This window comes from Bos indicus x Bos taurus, chromosome 29, assembly GCF_003369695.1.
Source record: "Bos indicus x Bos taurus breed Angus x Brahman F1 hybrid chromosome 29, Bos_hybrid_MaternalHap_v2.0, whole genome shotgun sequence".
Classification (NCBI taxonomy): Eukaryota; Metazoa; Chordata; class Mammalia; order Artiodactyla; family Bovidae; genus Bos; species Bos indicus x Bos taurus.
Window position 1 is genome coordinate 21,409,315 of NC_040104.1, and position 17,930 is coordinate 21,427,244.

The following is a 17,930-nucleotide window of genomic DNA, read 5'->3' on the forward strand; positions in this document are numbered from 1 at the left end:
GGCCCACCCGAGAGCCTGGGTTAGTCACAGATTTCAACTGGGAGGAGGAGGGGGGATGTCTACCTGCCCCCCACCGCCAGCCCCCAAGAGCCCAGGGCTGGCTCCCTGGGCCTTATCCGGGCCCAACTCCAGTCTGTGTGGGCACAGCGCTGCCTGGACCCGGTGCCCTGCTGGTTCCTGTTACTCTCAGGGCATGACAGTCCACCCAAAGAGGCGGCAGCCAGCGAGCCTGGGGATGGGCCTCTCAGTGTGAGATGAAGGAGGAGGAGAGGAGGTGCACAGAGACTGCAGAGGACTGGAGGGGCAGCGTGAGTGAAGACGGCTCCTGGGGAACCAGGGGAGGGGGGCGCTCGCGGGCCAGGCAGCAGAGCCGAGAGGCTTTGGTGGGTGCAGTGCCTAGGCCGCTGGAGGCCCCCTCTCTGGCTCGGGCAGTGCAGGGGACTCCTCCGGCTGGTCCCCGTGGTTTCTGCCAGCCAGTGCTGCCTGGATGTGCTGGTGTCCAGGGCGTGGGGAGGGGTAAACTGTCCATTTCAGGACTCCGGGTGCCCCTGGAAGGGAAGGTGGCAGCCTCGCACGTGGCTGATGAAGGAATAGCCCGTGACGTCATGACGCAAACACTGCCCATCCTCACCCTAGCGTGGGAGGTAAGCCAGAAGGGGCTTTAACTGGTCCACTGAAGGGTAAACATTTGTGTAGGTGCTCCCACTGCAGACAGCTCAGCCTCCCCTGTCGGTTAATTATAATCTTCTTAGAGAGCAAGAGACCAGCAGGAGGAAGAAGGGCAGGATTAGGGAGCGGCAGCTGGAGCGGGGCACTCAGAGACCACAGAGGCCCAGCGCGAAATCCTTTACCTGCTGTTGGTTCCACTTGAGGTCGGGGATCAGGACAAAGCCATCGGACGGATCCGGGTTCTCAAAAACAATCCGGTCGGCTTCAGCCTTCTTGTCGAGAATGTTGTACACCCACTGGAAGGAGGGCAGAGAGAGGGGGTTCACAGGCCAGTCCTTTCCCCAAGAGACAGCCCACGCTGGGAGAGGCAGGTTCAGGGAAGGACACCCAATGGTAAAGGGGCACGAAGCTCAGGGGATCCACACTCAGGCCATCCTGTCCCAGATATCAGCTCTTGGGTCCAGAAGAAACTTCCCCTCTCCCACCATGGCCATCCCCACGGGGGTCACTACAGCTGCCCCCACAAGGGTCCAGATGGAGCTCACTGTTTAGGCCCATCCTGGCCACCCCTGTGCACACGCTCTGCTCTGGCCTCACAGGCCTGGTCTGCAATCCCCTTCCACTGCCCACGGGACTCTGGTGAAGTGTCCCTGCACCCCTACAGGACCATGGGGCAGAGAGTCTGCTGGGAGTTCCTTCTGCAGAAGGAGCTTGCCATGCACCAGGGCAAGGAAGGGCTTATGTTCTAGAAGTAACCGTGCTAGGTTTCCCAGCCCCACTGGGATTCTTGTGAGCGTGGGGTTAGCGCCTCTACCCCACCCGACACGGACCCTTCACAACAAAGCAGAAGAAATGCCACATGAGAGGCAATGACACAGACCCTTCCTCCCTTCCTGTCAACCCTGGGCTGCCAGCTCTCCCACGGCCTTTGATCAGCTGCTGTCCACTGTCTTCAAGGACCCTTCCTTGAGCACTGCATGGACCCCAAGAGCATCACTTTACCATGAAGGTCCTGGTGGCCTCTCTGAGGAAGCCAGCCTGCAGCCTGGAGGTCAAGATACGAAGGCCCTGTTCTCATGGGGCTCCAACCCCTGGAGCCCACTCCACTCCACTGCCCCTGAGCGCTGAGAACCCTTTGCCAACGTGACTTCCTTCCTAGCCAGTGAACTCTGCCCGAAATCTGACAGTGAACCCTGCTGCACAGCCAGAGAGGGGGCAGGAGTTGGGCTCACCCAGCTGCCCCTTCTGCCCCATGGTCAGGAAGGCACTCAAGCTGACGAAGGCTGGAGGAGAGGACAGGGCACCGACACGGCCAGCCAACACGGGGCTCCTTAGCCCACCACCAGGAGTGCTGGCACAGCAGGGTCAGCGAGAGCCAGGGCTGTCCCCCCAACCCCGTGGGGGCTCCCTTCCCACTGCCCCCCAAGTCCACATCCTGCACTCTCGGCCAGCCCAGCCAAGGCCAAGTGCAACCATCTGATATGGAGAGGGATGAGGCAGAGGGAACCTGCCAGGGACGATCTGGGCCTCCCAGGCCCTCCAGTAAGACCCAGAGGCCAGTCACAGTAAGAACCCACCAGAAAAGAGGGGCTTTCCCAAGGACAGCCTGGCCATGCCACTTCCTGGTGAGGCCTGGAGGCCATTCTGCAGTGGCTTCTTTGTGCAACCCTGGGGCAAGAGCAATGCAGAGCCCAGCAAGTTGAGAATGTCCCAGGGGAAGCATTTCCTCTCTAACTAGACATCTCTCTAGGAATGTGCCACTTGAGAAAAAAAGTCAGTCAGAGCCTGATCGGAAATCTCCCAAAAACAAATGGGAGGGAGGGGATGGTGGTTCTGCGTGAACAGCCCTGGGACTGCCCAGCCCACAGCGGGCCAGGCCACCCCAGGGCCCTGCCTTCCCCCACAGCTCCTGCCTCCACCTAGAAAACAACATATCAGCTGGGGGAGAATGAATGGGCTCTGGAGACCAACAACAAGGGGCTCATCTCTCACCTCCAACACTAACTAGCTACATGCTGCAAAGTGATTTCATCTAAGCTTTGGTTTCCTCCTTCATCAAGAGGTGCTAATTATACCCACAGGTTAGGGCTGTGGTGAGGACTAAGCGAGAAAATGCTCACACAGGTGTCCAAAACAGAGCCCTGCCCAGGGAGGCAATGGACAGCAGAAAAGTTGCTGGGAAAGGTCAGGCTGGGCGTGCCTGAGGCTGCAAGACCAGCTATGGGAAGGGGAAAAAGGAGACTGGATGAGAGCAAAGGAAGTGCATTGATTCTGGGGCAAGAGAGAACCACGTATGAGACTGGAGGGCGCCCAAGGGCTGGACGGTGTGGTGTGATGAAGGCGTGGCGGATAAGAATCTGCCTGCCAAAGCAGCAGACACAGGTTCGATCCCTGGTCTGGGAAGATCCCACATGCTGTGAGGCAACTAAACCCATGAGCTGCAACTACCAATCCCATGCGTCTACCTAGAGCCCGTGCTCCACAACAAGAGGGAGCCATGGCAATGAGCAGCACCACAATGGGGCAGAAGCCTGCTCGGCAACAAAGCACAGTCAAAAATAAATATAAAGCACAAGGTCTTGAGGCGCTGAGGTGTCAGGACAAGAGGCCAAACCCTGGGCTCACAAACGGATCTCTAAGGCTCTGGATCCAGACATCCCACTGCATTCTTTTTTTAACTGGGAAATTACAAGCACCTCAGATTTGAGTATCCAAGTAGCATCAATGGCTAAGAGCACAGACTCTGGGGCCAGGCGACCTGGCTCTGAAGCTAGTCTCCAAAAGCTTGTTGTTGAAGATACGGTGCCCGCAAAATGCTCAGGACCGTTGCTGTTCTAAGTCACCTCGTGGCTGAGACATCCCAAGCTAACTCACTGTCCTCCACGGAAACCCACTCTGCCATCCATCCCACCATCTGCCACTCATTGCCCAGGGTACCCCCAGAGTCACCCCCAGGCTCCCCCTCGCTGCTCCAAGCCAGCCCCCATCTAGGCCCTGCCTCTTAATAAAAAAGAAGCTCCCCTCTGCCTCTTCCTCCTTCTACTCTCACCACTTCCAACTGCTTCTTTAAATCTCATCACATTACCCACGTGCTTAAAGCCATTTACAGGACCCTCAGTGCCTATAGCACTCGTCCAAAAATCTGACAAGATAAGATTTTTTTCTAATCTAGATTTCCCAGGTCCATCCTGAGTCAGTAGATACCAAGGAGGGCCCTGTGCTCTGTATTTTATAAAACCTCAAGAGGCCATGCTGACGACTGGCAAGGTTTGGGAACTCCTGGTCTCCTGGGTAAAGTGCACACACCTCTTCCTGGGCCCTGCCTGTCTTCTCGTGCTAGCTCCCCAGATGCATCAGAGTCCAGCCCTCTGAGGCCCTGGAGTTTCTCTCTGCTCTGGCTGCAGTGCCCTGTTTATTCTGTCCACCTGGCAAACTTCTCTTTGTCCTTTTAAGATCCAACCAGAGGATCCTGTCCCCAGTGAAGCCCCCCCCAATCTGGGCTGATCACTCCCCTTTGTGTCACACCTCTACATTATGTATTAACCACCGAAGTGCTCATCCCATTACATTGCACGCCTACCTTCCTTACAAGACTGTGGGGACATTATCAGTGCTTATCCTGGTGACCCTCCAGACCTTAGCACAGAGTCTGGGACCTAGGGGATGCTCAATAAATATAATAGCTATCGCCAATTAGCTCTGAAGAGTTCCAAAGAATAGCAAGGAGAGATAAGAAAAACTTCCTCAGTGATCAACGCAAAGAAATAGAGGAAAACGATAGAATGGGAAAGACTAGAGATCTCTTCAAGAAAATTAGAGATACCAAGGGAACATTTCATGCAAAGATGGGCACAATAAAGGACAGAAATGGTATGGACCTAATAGAAGCAGAAGATATTAAGAAAATGTGGCAAGAATACACAGAAGAACTGTACAAAAAAGATCTTCACAACCCAGATAACCACGATGATGTGATCACTCACCTACAGCCAGACATCCTGGAATGCAAAGTCAAGTGGGCCTTAGGAAGCATCACTATGAACAAAGCTAGTGGAGGTGATGGAATTCCAGTTGAGCTATTTTAAATCCTAAAAGATGATGCCGTGAAAGTGCTGCACTCAATATGCCAGCAAATTTGGAAAACTCAGCAGTGGCCACAGGACTGGAAGAGGTCAGTTTTCATTATAACATATATTGCATCTGATCCCATCACTTCATGGCAAATAGATGGGGAAACAGTGGAAACAGTGAGAGACTTTATTTTCTTGGGCTCCAAAATCACTGCAGATGGTGACTGCAGCCATGAAATTAAAAGACGCTTACTCCTTGGAAGGAAAGTTATGACCAACCTAGACAGCACATTAAAAAGCAAAGACATTACTTTGCCAACAAAGGTCTGTCTAGTCAAAGCTATGGTTTTTCCAGTAGTCATGTATGGATGTGAGAGTTGGACTATAAAGAAAGCTGAGCATTAAAGAATTGATGCTTTTGAACTGTGGTGTTGGAGAAGACTCTTGAGGGTCCCTTGGACTGCAAGGAGATAAAACAAGTCCATTCTAAAGGAAATCAGTCCTGAGTATTCATTGGAAGGACTGATGCTGAAGCAGAAACTCCAATACTTTGGCCACCTGATGCAAAGAACTGACTCATTTGAAAAGACCCTGAGGCTGGGAAAGATTGAAGGCGGGAGGAGAAGGGACAACAAAGGATGAGATGGTTGGAGGCATCACCAACTCGATGGACATGAGTCTGAGTGAACTCCGGGAGTTGGTGATGGACAGGGAGGCCTGGTGTGCTGCAGTCCATGGGGTCGCAAAGAGCTGGACACGACTGAGCGACTGAACTGAACTGATTGCCAATTAAGCTGAGTGCTTGTAAACTTGCTAGAAACAGCCAAAAAAGAATACATGGGGAAATTCCCTGGCGCTCCAGTGGTTAGGACTCGGTGCTTTCACTGCTGAGGGCCTGGGTTCAATCTTTGGTCAAGAAACTAAGATCCCACAAGCCACACAGCTCGGCCAATTTAAAATAACAAAGAACACATGAACACTCATGTCACCCAGAAGTGGGGAGAGTAGTAGAGTTATTTCCCAAGAGGATGTGTACAGTGGTCTTTAAGAAGATGCATATATGACTCACGCCGAAACTGTATTAAGGACTTCCTCTCTTTAATCACATATATGTGCAATTAGTGCAGCGAAACACACATTCCAGGACATCCACTTCACGATCCAAGATGCTTTCTAGGAAAGATGGAGACCAATTTCCTTACTACTTAGAAGACATAACAAATGCTGGATGTCTTTGTTAAAAAACGGAAAAATAATCAAGCCAGAGTGAGCTAGAGAAGCCTTGTGCAAATCCTGTGTGGGACCACGGCTAACAGCCTGGCCAGGTCTTCCCCGTGGGACCTCCCTCAGCCCCTGTCTGCCTCCTGTCCTTCCTCCTCCCAAGGACAATCCACCTCGCAGGACCCCACACTCAGGACACCCTCCCTTCCTCTGGGCCTGGGAGAAATGGCTGTGAGCTTCCCATATCAGGACACCCTGCCCCACCGTGGCCACACTCTCGGCTGGAATACGTACAAATGCTCAGGGAACGGGAGTGAGTGATAAAGAGGCAGGATAGGAAAACAGCTCATCCATCACATTAACCCTGAGCATGCACATGGGGCCAATCTCGGGAAAGGCTCTGGTTGGTGCTGGGCACAGACCCAAGGAGAATCAGATCTGCTAGCGAAATGGCCTTGCGTCTGGCCCAGGGACTGAATACACTCTGAAGATGCTTCCAACCCGTGAACACAGCCCTGGAAGAAGAGGCTGTGCAACCATCCCCTCCCCCCGCTCCTGCCCCCCAGGATGGATGCAGGGGGCGAAAGGGAAGGAGAAGTTTCTCCCCTGGGACTCCACTCGTGGAGGCTGGCTAACTGTGGGTGAAACCAGGAATGAGCGCCCGGATGGGGAGGCCTAACCAGCATTTGTTTACCATTTACAGACCTCTGGTCTGGGTAAGCCATTCTTGAGATCGCATCAGCACTACTAGAGAGTAGCCAGAAGTTCTTCCCAGGGACTGGACTGCTCTGAGATCCCAGACTGCCTCGGTGGTGTGCCCGAGACCAGTGTCAGTTCCCTGATCCATGCAGATGACTGTCCTCCGCAAAACACGACCGCCTGAGCCCAGCACTTTCTATGCCACTTATCCTGCCCTTTCCTCTCCACAGCACTCTAAGTCTCACGTCTGGTGTGGTTACATATACATCCGTGTCCTATCTGACGCCTGCACAGGAGGTAAGCGGCGTGAAGGCAGGGATACTGCTAGCCCCTGGGACCATCTCGACCGACGCCTGAGAAGACAAACACTGGCCTCAGGGACAGCATTCTGCGTGCAACCCGTGGAGCCTGCCTGAGCTGGTGGTGGCTGGTACCTGGATGCTCAAGCTCTGGGACTCCAGGTGGGGCAAGGTGACGTTCCTGTAGTCGCTTCCTGTCTCTCGGACCAGGTGGAGGTCCTGGCGCAGATACTTCTGTAGGTGCTTCTCTGTAGCAGGGTAAACCACGGTTGTCTTCACATCTGCAAAGACACAGCACAGCCCGGGCCGCGGTCAGCCACGCTCTCCACCCAGTCCTGCTACCCTCCAGCCTCCCTGGCACCGCAGTGAGGAGGCGGCCACCGTCTCGTCTCTGATTCCCCAGTGACGGGAGCCGAACGCTAAGAAGTTATGATTCACCTGTGTTCCACTCCCATGAGGCGTCTCATGCCGTTAAATTCATGAAGGTGAATCACTCTCAGAATATGGAAAACATAAGATGTTCATGGATGGATCATGGGGCCCCTCGTAACCCTTAACCCCAGCCCTTCTCTCTTACTTTCTGGGCACAGGAATGAAAGGTTTCTGACTCTTCTCACATAGCAAACGCTCCAGTATGTGGCCTTCTGAACCCAAAGCTGAAAATCTGGTTTAAAGTCAGACTCCCTTAATGCAGGGGGGGAAGGCACAGACGCCTGGGAAGCCAAGTCCTCGTCCTGCCTGCTCCTTCCTCGGGACCCCTACCTGCGTCCAGGTGTTTAAGCTCCCTGTGCCCCTGCTTCCCCATCTGTCAGCTCAGGATAATAACAGCTCGCGTCAGAGGGTTGGGAGGATTAGCAAGTCAATACCCGAGGAGCTCTTAGACCAACAACGTCTGACACATAAGCAACACTATTTAACTACTGGCTATTCTCAACCCAGGGTTACTCACCCTTGACCTTGGCACCATCAAGGCCTAGGTAATCCTTTGCTGTGGGGGCTATCCTGTGCCCTGCAGGCTATTGAGCAGCACTTCAGGCTTCCCAGATGCTAGTCAAACCCTCTCTCCAGTTGTGACAACTACAACAAATGCCGCAGATATTGCCAAATGCCCCCAGAGGGGGGGACTGCCCCCTAGTTGAGAAGCACTGTGTTCATCGCAAGGAAACCTGGTCGTTTTCCTAAAGAGACTCCAGGCTAGGGTCCTTGTCCAGCAACACCTGGTTTTGGTTAAGTCCTTTTCCCTATTTCTATTAGCATCTGCCGCAACAGCTTGAATGTAGATCCGAAAAGCAGGAAACGGTGTCTTAAAAATCAGTTGGGATGTTTCTCAAAAGACCGACATCCTCCCCGATGCCAGATTCAGATGTGTTTCCCCGGAGGAGCCCCTGAGAGGGGGCAGCCCAGCACAGGCACCGCACACTCCGGGAGATTCTCAGGCTCGCCTACACACCTCAAGACCCAGCTGAGAACCACGACCCACACACGCACGTCTGGTCTTAGGATGCAGGTGATGCTCATTCCACAGGTGAGGGACGAGGTCACAGGGACTCCAGACGTACCCGACACCACGCTGCGGGACGGGCTTGGGACGGCAGGGCAGAGGAGGGCTGGAGCCACGGTCTTCCCGCCCTGAGGTCCATGCTCTTTCCACCCCTGCCTGTGGGCCCAGCATCGCTGTGCTGCAGCCCAGCCCAGGGTGGGCGTCCAGAGGTGCCATGTCAAGCACTTTCATGACTTCCAGAAGGACCAAGGGCCCATCAGATGTAGCAGGCCCACGGGCTGACACACGACTCCCCTTCCCGGCTGCGCCACCTTGGCTGTGTCATTAACCGGAGTCTCAACCTCCTCATCAGTTAAGGATGGTCATAAAACCGAGCCTACAGTGTGGCTGTAAACATTAAGGTGTTTCCTCAGAGCCACTGGAGGCGCTAAGTAAATGTCACCCCACTTCCTGGGAATCTCTGATCTGACCCTGAAAGGGAGGCACGGAGGCCTGTCACAACCCTCGGGGCCTTTCTCACGCCCACCACCCTCTAACAGTCCAGGGGTCACAGGCCAGAGGTCAAAGATCAAGCACAAACAAGATCTCAGGAGGCAGGGGACTGCCTGAAATAGATGGGATGTCACCCCCTTGGCCCCTAGCAGTGTAGCCTGGTGGAGAAGGGCCAGATTGTGACACCCATCAGCCGGGTTCAAATCCTGACTGTGTAACCTCGGGCACCTGAGACGCCAAAGAGCAGAGGGTGGGAAGTCTCTAGAACAGCAATCCCACCTGCACCCCCACGGAAAAGTCCCCCGCGAACGTCCTCAGCTTACTCCTCTGGGTCGCCTGAGTGGGGCATGGGGACCAAGGCTGTGAGCCCTGGCGCTCCCTCCCATGGGGAGACGGGCAGGGACGACCTGGAGAAGAGCCGTGCCCCACTGGCAACGCACGCACCGCCTTGGGCTCTCAGCCCGGTCTCCCCGGCCATTCCAGGCCGGAAACCCACAGGGCCTGCAGGCGTGCCCACCTGCCAAGGCTTGCCAGAGACTGTCCAAGCTGCTGGGAAGGGGGCGAGACGGGCCCCTCACCAGGCCGGCCCCTCCTGTCCTCTCCTGAGCAGCAGGGAAGAATGAAAAGGCCCCGTCCAACTGCTCCTTTCTGCCCAGAGGAGACCTGCCCTGCTGCGCTCTGAGCCCCAAAGAGTCATCACTCCCAGCCGGGTCTCAGTCAGACCTTCACTCCCGGCATGCAGATGGACACTGCCCCCCAGTCTCGCCCAGGCCTCCCTGCAACCCCGCTGACCGTCCTTCCCCGCGCCGTCTCAGCTCCAGCCCTAGCGACCTCCTAGTGACCTCCTCACACCTGCATTGACTCCCATCTCCAGGCCTTGAACCTGTTCCCCTGCTTCACCCGCTCAGGTCTCCGTCCAAGCACAGCACCCCTGACCTCACCACACCCTGGGGTTCGCCCTGCACGACCTGACCACGGAGGACAGGTTTCCTGCCTGATTCCCCCAGGGGTGTCTGTCTACCTGTTTTACCGCATTATCCCCGGCACCCGGAAGAGAGCCAAGTATACATTAGGCACTCAGCAAATACCGAACAAACAAAAGAATGAATCCAACCTTCTTATTTTTTGGAATCTAACCTTTTTAGACTTTAAACCCAGGAAGTGCACTTCTTATCCCAAATGGAATAATACCTCTCTGGGGGGAAAAAAAAAGTCAATATATTTCCCAATGCTAAGTTTCTCACTGGCAGCCAAAAGCAAGCTCTGGTGTTTATCCAAATGACCTGCAACTGAGCTTCAGGAGGAATCTGGTCAAGAGTCAAGGCCTGATAAACACTCAAATATCAGATGAAAATAGGTAGGGGACAGGATATCGACCCAGGGCCTCAAAAACAGCTCCCTTGAGATTACTCATTAATTGCAGACAGGGACACAAAGTGACCAGAGCATCATCCCTGTGAGATGAACTGACCACACAGACCTCCTGAGCTGTGCTGAGGTGCGTGCTCAGCTGCTCAGACATGTCTGACTCTTTGTGACCCCATGGACTGCAGCCCACCAGGCTCCTCTGTCTGTAAAATTTTCCAGGCAAGAATACTGGAATGGGTTGCCATTTCCTCCCCCAGAGGATTTTTCTGACCCAGAGATTAAACCCAAGTCTCCTACACTGGCAGGCAGATTCTTTACCACTGAGGTCACTTGGGAAGCCTGTGCCGTGGGGCGCCTGCCAACGTAACCTGTATCCCATTGCAAGGTGACATCACCTCCCAAACCCAGGGACACCCGATAAGACAAGTGGCTTCCCAGCTCCTCCAAGGTGTCAAAGTTAGGGCTAAGGGACTGCTCCAGATTAAAGGACACTGGAGACTGGACTGGATCGTGGACTGCGGAGGATGGGGCAGGGGAAGTTTCCTGCTTGAAAGTGGCATTGAAACAGCAGTAAGGTTAATAACGGTCTCCACATCATGCAATGGTTTCGTATAAATGTGAAAGTTCCCCAAATTGACCATTTTACTCTGGTTCCTGGGAGACACACACTGACACGTTTAGCGATGAGGGGCTACCATGTCTGCAACTTACTTTTCAGTAACAGAGGTAATGGTGACAAGATATTACTGTATGTGTATGTGGCGAGAGAAAAAGGAAATGTGGCCATGTTATCAAATGGTGATTTAAAAAAAAAAGCCTTTTTTTTTTTTGCTTCACTGGGTCTTCCTTTCTAGTTGCAACGCGTGGGCCTAGTTGCCCTGCAGCATGTGGGATCTTAGTTCCCCAACCAGGGATCGAAGCTGAGTCCCCTGCATTGGAAGGCAGTTTCTTAACCACTGGACTAGCAGGGAAGTCCCCTGAAGAGCTTTTATTAAGGGAGTTCTTTGTACTATTTCTACAGTGCTTCTGTAAGGTTGAAAATTTTTTTCAAAATATAAATAAAAAGGTGTGGGTACCCTCTACTCCCTGGCCGCTCACCGCCAGCAGAAGTGCCAGCCACTGTTCTGAGCCCTGTGTGCCCATGAACCCACTCACTCGCCACAGCCAGTGTGAGGCGGGTCTCACTCTGGTGCCCGGGCTGCTCACAGGGAAGCTGAAGCCAGGGCTGGGCTTTGGCCTTGGCACCATGGGCCGGCCCCCGCAGGTCAGCAGACGGTGCTTCACCACCTGCCTGGCACCCTCTCTGCAAACCCCATTCAGCAAAATGACTTAAGGGGCCCCCTGCCCAGGATGAGAAGTTCCTGGCACCTCCCAGCCCAGAAGCATCTCCCAGTGGCTAAAGAAGCAACAAGGAATCTCCTGACCCTGCCCTCCTGCTGACATTCTTAAAAAACAAAAACAAACAAAAAACTCTAAAACCCATTTCTCAAAAATGACCACAGTTTATTAAGAGAGCTTCCTTGTCAGAGCCTCCCTTCCCATCATGCTTTTTCAAACTTTGGTTTTATTTTTAGTTTTAAGGTATATCTTGCACATAAAAGTCAAACAAAGCTTGTTTTTAAATGTCTTCTGCTTCCTTCCCGAGCACCAATGTCAACTCTTTCAGCCATTTCTTTTGTCTCATACTTCCACAGTTCCAAATTACAAATATTTTTATATCTTGTTTCACTTTGATTTTTCAGTTTTATTAGTTAATCTCCCATTAGGGAAGATAAGGATTTAGCTTTTTTTTTTTTTTTTTTTTGATAGCTCTCAGTCAATCCTAAAGGAAGTCAGTTCTGAATATTTATTGGAAGAACTGATACTGAAGCTGAAGCTCCAATACTTTGGCCACCTGATGGGAAGAGCCAACTCATTGGAAAAGACCCTGATGCTGGGAAAGACTGAGGGAAGGAGAAGGGGATGACAGAGGATGAGATGGTTAGCTAGCATCACTGACTCAACGGACATGAATCAGAGCAAACTCCAGGAGATGGTGGAGGACAGAGGAGCCTGGCGTGCTACAGTCCACAGGGTCACAGAGTTGGACATAACTTAGCAACTGAACAACAAGAATCAGCTCTCTACAAAGAGTGTGAGTGCACATGTATACATGCACACATGCTCTTCTCCACCCTATTTTCACAACACAATCAGATCACAATTTTGGATAAATCAGTACTCAGCATTATCAACACCATTATGATGATGTAAATGCTGTCCACTGCTGAAGAATACACCATGAGTATTCTTCCTTGCAGCACAACTTCTGGTATACAGAGTTAACATTTACTTGTTTACTTTTCTATAAACTCGTCACACAAGTTTTATCCCCACAAGGACTTCCCTTTTTATAAATGTTTCCTCTTGATGTTAAAATTCATCAGACACAAGGACAATGGTGTGTTCACAGAGCCCGTGACCCGAGCCTGCAGGTGCCCCATGCAGAGCTGTGGCCTGGGAGCTCCGAGCACTGCCATCCTGAGGGGCCCTCCCCCTTGCTGTGTTGGGTACCTGGTTTCCCGGATCCACTATCTTCCTCTTTCAGATCCTTGTCCTCATTTTGCTGAAGCAGTGCTTCTCAAGCTTAAGCGTGTATCAGGACGCCTGGGGTGGGGCATTTCTTTTTTTTAATTTTATATTTATTTTTGGCTGTGCTTGGTCTTTGCTGCTGTGTGGGCTTTTCTCTAGTTGTGGCAAATGAACACAGGCTTCAGTAGCTGCAACACGTGAGCTCAGTAGTTGAGCCTCCCGGGCTCTAGAGCACAGGCTCAGTAGTTGCGGCACACAGCCATGTGGGATCTTCCCGGACCAGGGATCGAACCTGTGTCTCCCGCACTGGCCACCAGGGAAGCCCTGCATGCCTAACAGGTGCCCAGAAGATGCTACCACTGGTCTGGGGACCATGCAACAAGAACTAAAGTACAAACTCAAGATGTGTCCAGCGATATGGCACAAGGAAGATACACTGAAAGGCTTGGAACATCTGAAAAGGTCTGTCTTCTACTGTCATGCTTAACAAAGAGCTCAGCTAAAGAATTCTAGGATAGCAATGACCCTCCAAGTCTGAAAGCAATCTCTGCAACCTTCCGGATTGTACTGCTGCTATTAAGAAGTCTGAGGCACTCTGATCCCAAGCCTGCGTACTGACCTGCTTTTTCCTCTCTGGCCCGTGTCCTGACTGTACTGATGGTGGTAAAGCAGGTTTATTTCCATCCATCAAGCTGGGCTAAGTGCCAGGCCTTTTCAATCTTGAAAATCATGTTCTTCAGTTCTGGAACTCATTTCTTTCTTTTTTTAACTGGAGGATACTGAATAACAATACTGTGATTAGTTTCTGCCATACATCAACATGGATCAGCCATAGGTATACATATCTGGGACCCATTTCTTCGATCAGTTTCTTCCCCACTCTCTCAAGCCCTATCTTTCTGGAACACTATTTAGATATTTAACTTCTTTGATTCGTCTTGTAGTTTTCCTTTCTCTCTCGTTTCCAGCTCTATATCTTTCTGCTCTACTGTTCAGAAAGTGTTCTTCATCTCCTGTTTCCATTTCCGCCATACTTTCAATTTCTAAGAGCATTTAAAAACTTCCTTTTTAGTAGTATTTTGTTCTTCTGCTTTTTTTTTTCCCCCCTGCCATGATGTTTTAATCTCCATGTCTGGAAGACTTCATGACTCAGGCCTGGGCTATGTGGAAACATAATGAGCTACACTTAAATAAAGTTTCCTACCTTGAGAGTGAGTTTAACCTTGTCTAATCTTTTGCTTTCTTTGCTTTTATAATTTCTCTCTGAGATTAATGATATCTTTGAAAATTTCTTCTCCCAAATAGCTTCTATCTCCTCCAAGTCTCTTTCTTGTCCTTGGTTCCTTTTCCTTGCCTCTTCTTTTTCAACTGAGGCATTACTCAAAAGTCTGGCCAACCGGCCTGTCCGCTCACTCATATTTTAGAGTGTGAAGATGCTGGAGGGAAGCCTGCTGACACAGGAGAGCTTCATGACCATCAGGCTATTCCTTTGCACGTGATAGAGCCCCTGAGAGCTGAAGTCTTTTCTCTTGAGCTGCTCAGATTCCCCAGAAAATTCTTCCAATTTCACACACGGAGGTAGGGGCCTGGCAGATAGCACTGAGTGAGGAGGAAGAGAAGCAGGTGGGCAGAGGGAGGGCGGGCAGGGTTCCTCTCAGGGTTCACCGAATCTGCGGACTGCTACTTAACCATCTGCATTTCTGTGCCACGACTCCACTGACACCAAAAATCTCTAGACCCTCCGTTTTAACCTCTCCAGCGATGACCAGTCCTGTGAAGTGGAGAAGGGATTTCAGTGGCTGTGGCTCGCATTCCCCTTGGCCGGCTCAGGTTTACCCTCTCCAACCTGCCACGCCAGTTCCTCCTCCTCCATTCGCCTCCTTGGTTTGTCTCCTCTCCCTCAAGTCTTAATGGGTTAACTTTATTTAAAGGCAAATCGTTTGAAGCCCTTTTGAGTGAGCGTTTTAAAGGAAGCAGCTGGGCACCTGAACTGCCCACTTTTAACTGGAAGCCCAGGTTCCTGTCCTATGTCTCCCTCCTCGTACTTTATTTTTTCTTCTTAGCCATTTACTGCCACTTGGCGTATTTATCTGTTCTTTATGTTCCCCGCCCTGCAGCTGCACGCACCTCAGCTCCCTGAGAGCAGAAACGCTGTTCTGTGCACTGGGTGTGCCATGCCTGAAACAGACCCGAAATGAACTGTGACACGGTCTACACAGCAGAATATATACTGTGCCAAGTTACTGTTACAAGCGTGAGTGCATGGACCACTACACGCACAGAAGTGCACACAGAGAACAGTCCAAAAAAGTCAGGACATGTTCTAAGATGTGACCTATCTCTGGGCAGTCGAGTTGAATGTAACTGTAATTTTTAAAATTAGTTTTTCAGGGTACTCATTGACAGAGGAGCCTGGCAGGCTACAGTCCGTGGGGTCACAAAGTGTTGGACACGACTGAGCAACTTTCACTTTCCATTTTCTAAAACAACTATGGATCACTTTATAACACATTTATTAAGAACATAAAAATAAGCTGCTCCTGAAAACCGAAGCCCAGAGAGGTTAAGTAAGTTACCCAAGGCCACACAGCCAGCAAGGGGTGGAGCTGAGACCTAAACCCAGCGGTCTGACTTCTCTGTGCAACAAGGCTTTCCCTGCCGCAGGGCTAGCCCTTTTCAGGCCCTTTCCTGAGAAACCTGTGGTGCCGCCACTTTCCCCAAAAAGCAGCCCTGTCAGACTGGAGAAACACGATTCGTTCCAGCTCCTCCCGGAGACACAGAAACAGCTGTCAGCAAAACCGAAGAGCTCAGCAAGGAGCCAGAGCAATGGGAGCTGCAGACTGGGAGGTCTGGGAGGACGTCGGCGTGAGCAGAGGCCGACCACGGGCTGCTGGCCACAGTGCCCCCTGGAGGGCAGGAAGTGGGGGCACACTCCCCTCCGGCGTGGGGGGGCTGTCTGAGGAGCAGCCCCCACAGGGTGTGCAGCCAGAGGCGGGGCTGGAATGGGCTCCGGACGGGAGGGTGGATGGGTGAGGATGACCCCCCTCACAACAGAGATCCATGACTCATTCAACATCCGGGGGTGGTACCAAGCGCCCCGGCACCCTCCCAGTCTGACAGCGCGGGACGGTGGGGAAGGAGGCCTGGGGCGGGGTGGTTGCAGCCCTTGTAGGACTCAGGGCAGCCGTTCTTTCTCTGTAAGGACGCTACGGCAGTGGGAAGGGTCATAGCGACGCGCCCCAGGTGACGGCAGCCAGCCCTTCCACACCCGCTCTCTCTCTCCGCAGCCTGAGGAGTGGGCCAGCATGCCCATGGCTGGCACACCTTGGTGAGGGTCTCCTGAATGCCCTTCTCCGATAATTGAAGCCAGCCCTGCCACCCCGCCCAGACATGAAGGCCCAGTTGCTTTCGGAAATGGGAAGCAGGCAGGGCTCTGGGAAGGAAAGCGCAGCTGTCTTTCTTGCTCTCTGCCAGAGCGGGCTTAGCCAAATCCCCAGGAAAATGCTGCTGCACATGAAACATGAAAATGCAAACCACAGACAGTCTGCCCGCCTTCCCACACACATGTTCAGACAAGCCTGCTCTCCAGCGCGGCTGCTGGCTTCTCCACGATGAGGTCACTGCTACGGCCAGGCCTGTGATTTCGGCTCCCCCTTCATTATCGTGGGCCAGTTTCAACTTATTTGACCCAGATGTGCAGGCCCAAGGGAGCAGGGGAGAGGCAAGAGCGAAGCGTGAGAGGGGTGTGAAGCCCACCCTGCCCCTCCCTGCACAGGAACCACGTAGAGCCTCACGGGCGATGGGCTGCGGCCCGGGCCAGCAGGGCCCCCCGCTGGAGCACCCCAAGAGAAGGCCGGCAAGGGGGTCTCGCAGGACCTGCCATTTTCGTTCCTCTTCTTGGGGACTTCCCTCGGCTGGATGACGCACTCCTCAGCCCTGGCATCATGGTGAGCAGAGAGCTGGCTGGAGGCCGCAGAGGAGGCCTGGGGCGGGGTGTGCACTGTCCCCCGCTGAGGGTGCTGGAAGTACTCAAGTGAGGCCTGAAAAGACCTCCATCCGGATCAAGGATAAACAGCGCCAAAGGGTGTGGTTGGGATCTAACTGGAAGCTCCAACCACCCCATAGCAAACCTCCAAACTGCTTATTATCCGTCTCAGTGAAAAGCACAGGAGACGGGGGAAGATGCAGATGCTGATGGTAGCAAGATCCTGGCTCTGGAAGCTTCCTTCCTGCCCCTCCTCGGTCCTCCCAGGCCCGGGAGGGTCATGGGGGGGTCTGATGAGACCCGAAGGTCCAGGCCATAAACTCAGTGACTCTGGATGCAGCCCCAGGGGTTACATCTTCGGATATGGGGCGGCTGCAGCAGGATGGTACTCCACAAAGGTCCTTCTGAACAGAAGGGAGAGATCTGCTATCTAACAAGACAATGGAACTGCCAACCGACAGTCCTGGTTAGAGCTGCAAGACCCTTTCCCCCACAGGCAGGAAGATACCGTTCTGCAGTCCAGCAGACTAGACTATAAGGTCTATTAGACTGACTATTCAGGAGTCCCAAAATATGGCCTCAATTTTGACTTCCTGTCTAAAGGCATCACCTGGCTTCACTCTGAGAGGGGCAAAAGTGCCAAGCCTCAGGGCAGCCTGAGTGCTGATGCGAAGGGAGGAGAAGGCCACGGGCACAGGCCTTCCCGGGAGTCAGGGCTACTGGAACTCCAGGCCATCATCACGCACGGAGAAGCATGGATTTGAAGCGGGCTGCCCAGGCTGAAGTGGAGCAGCCATCCCGTGGGTAATCCACCCTCGCCCACTGGCCCTGAGAGAGCGGACTTTCTGCTGACTCGAGCCTTAAGACAGCCACAGAGTCTTGGCGTCCTGCCCCCTCTGAGAGAGAGAGGGAACAAGAACACACAGGCCTCGTGGTGGTGGCCACATTTCAGCTCAGGCTCTATTTGCTTCTAAACAGGCTCTGAACACAGTGGCTTTTCCCAGCCTCGTGGAAGCCATGAGCCTAAACACAGAACTGAACAGAGGCTTCCGTTC

General features: G+C 52.8%; 1 protein-coding gene across 7 annotated transcripts in view; it reads right to left on the reverse strand.

The window, feature by feature from the left end:
• The window catches only part of LOC113885942 (m7GpppX diphosphatase), a 116,731-nt gene that overhangs the window by 81,680 nt on the left and 17,121 nt on the right, over positions 1 to 17,930 (reverse strand). For all 7 annotated transcript variants that reach the window (XM_027531800.1, XM_027531801.1, XM_027531798.1 and 4 more), the window contains 2 exons: positions 7,094 to 7,239; positions 852 to 965 (listed from right to left, as the gene is read on the reverse strand). In XM_027531800.1, the coding sequence (XP_027387601.1) occupies positions 852 to 965; positions 7,094 to 7,239 (260 nt within the window). The remainder of the gene's footprint in view (positions 1 to 851; positions 966 to 7,093; positions 7,240 to 17,930) is intronic.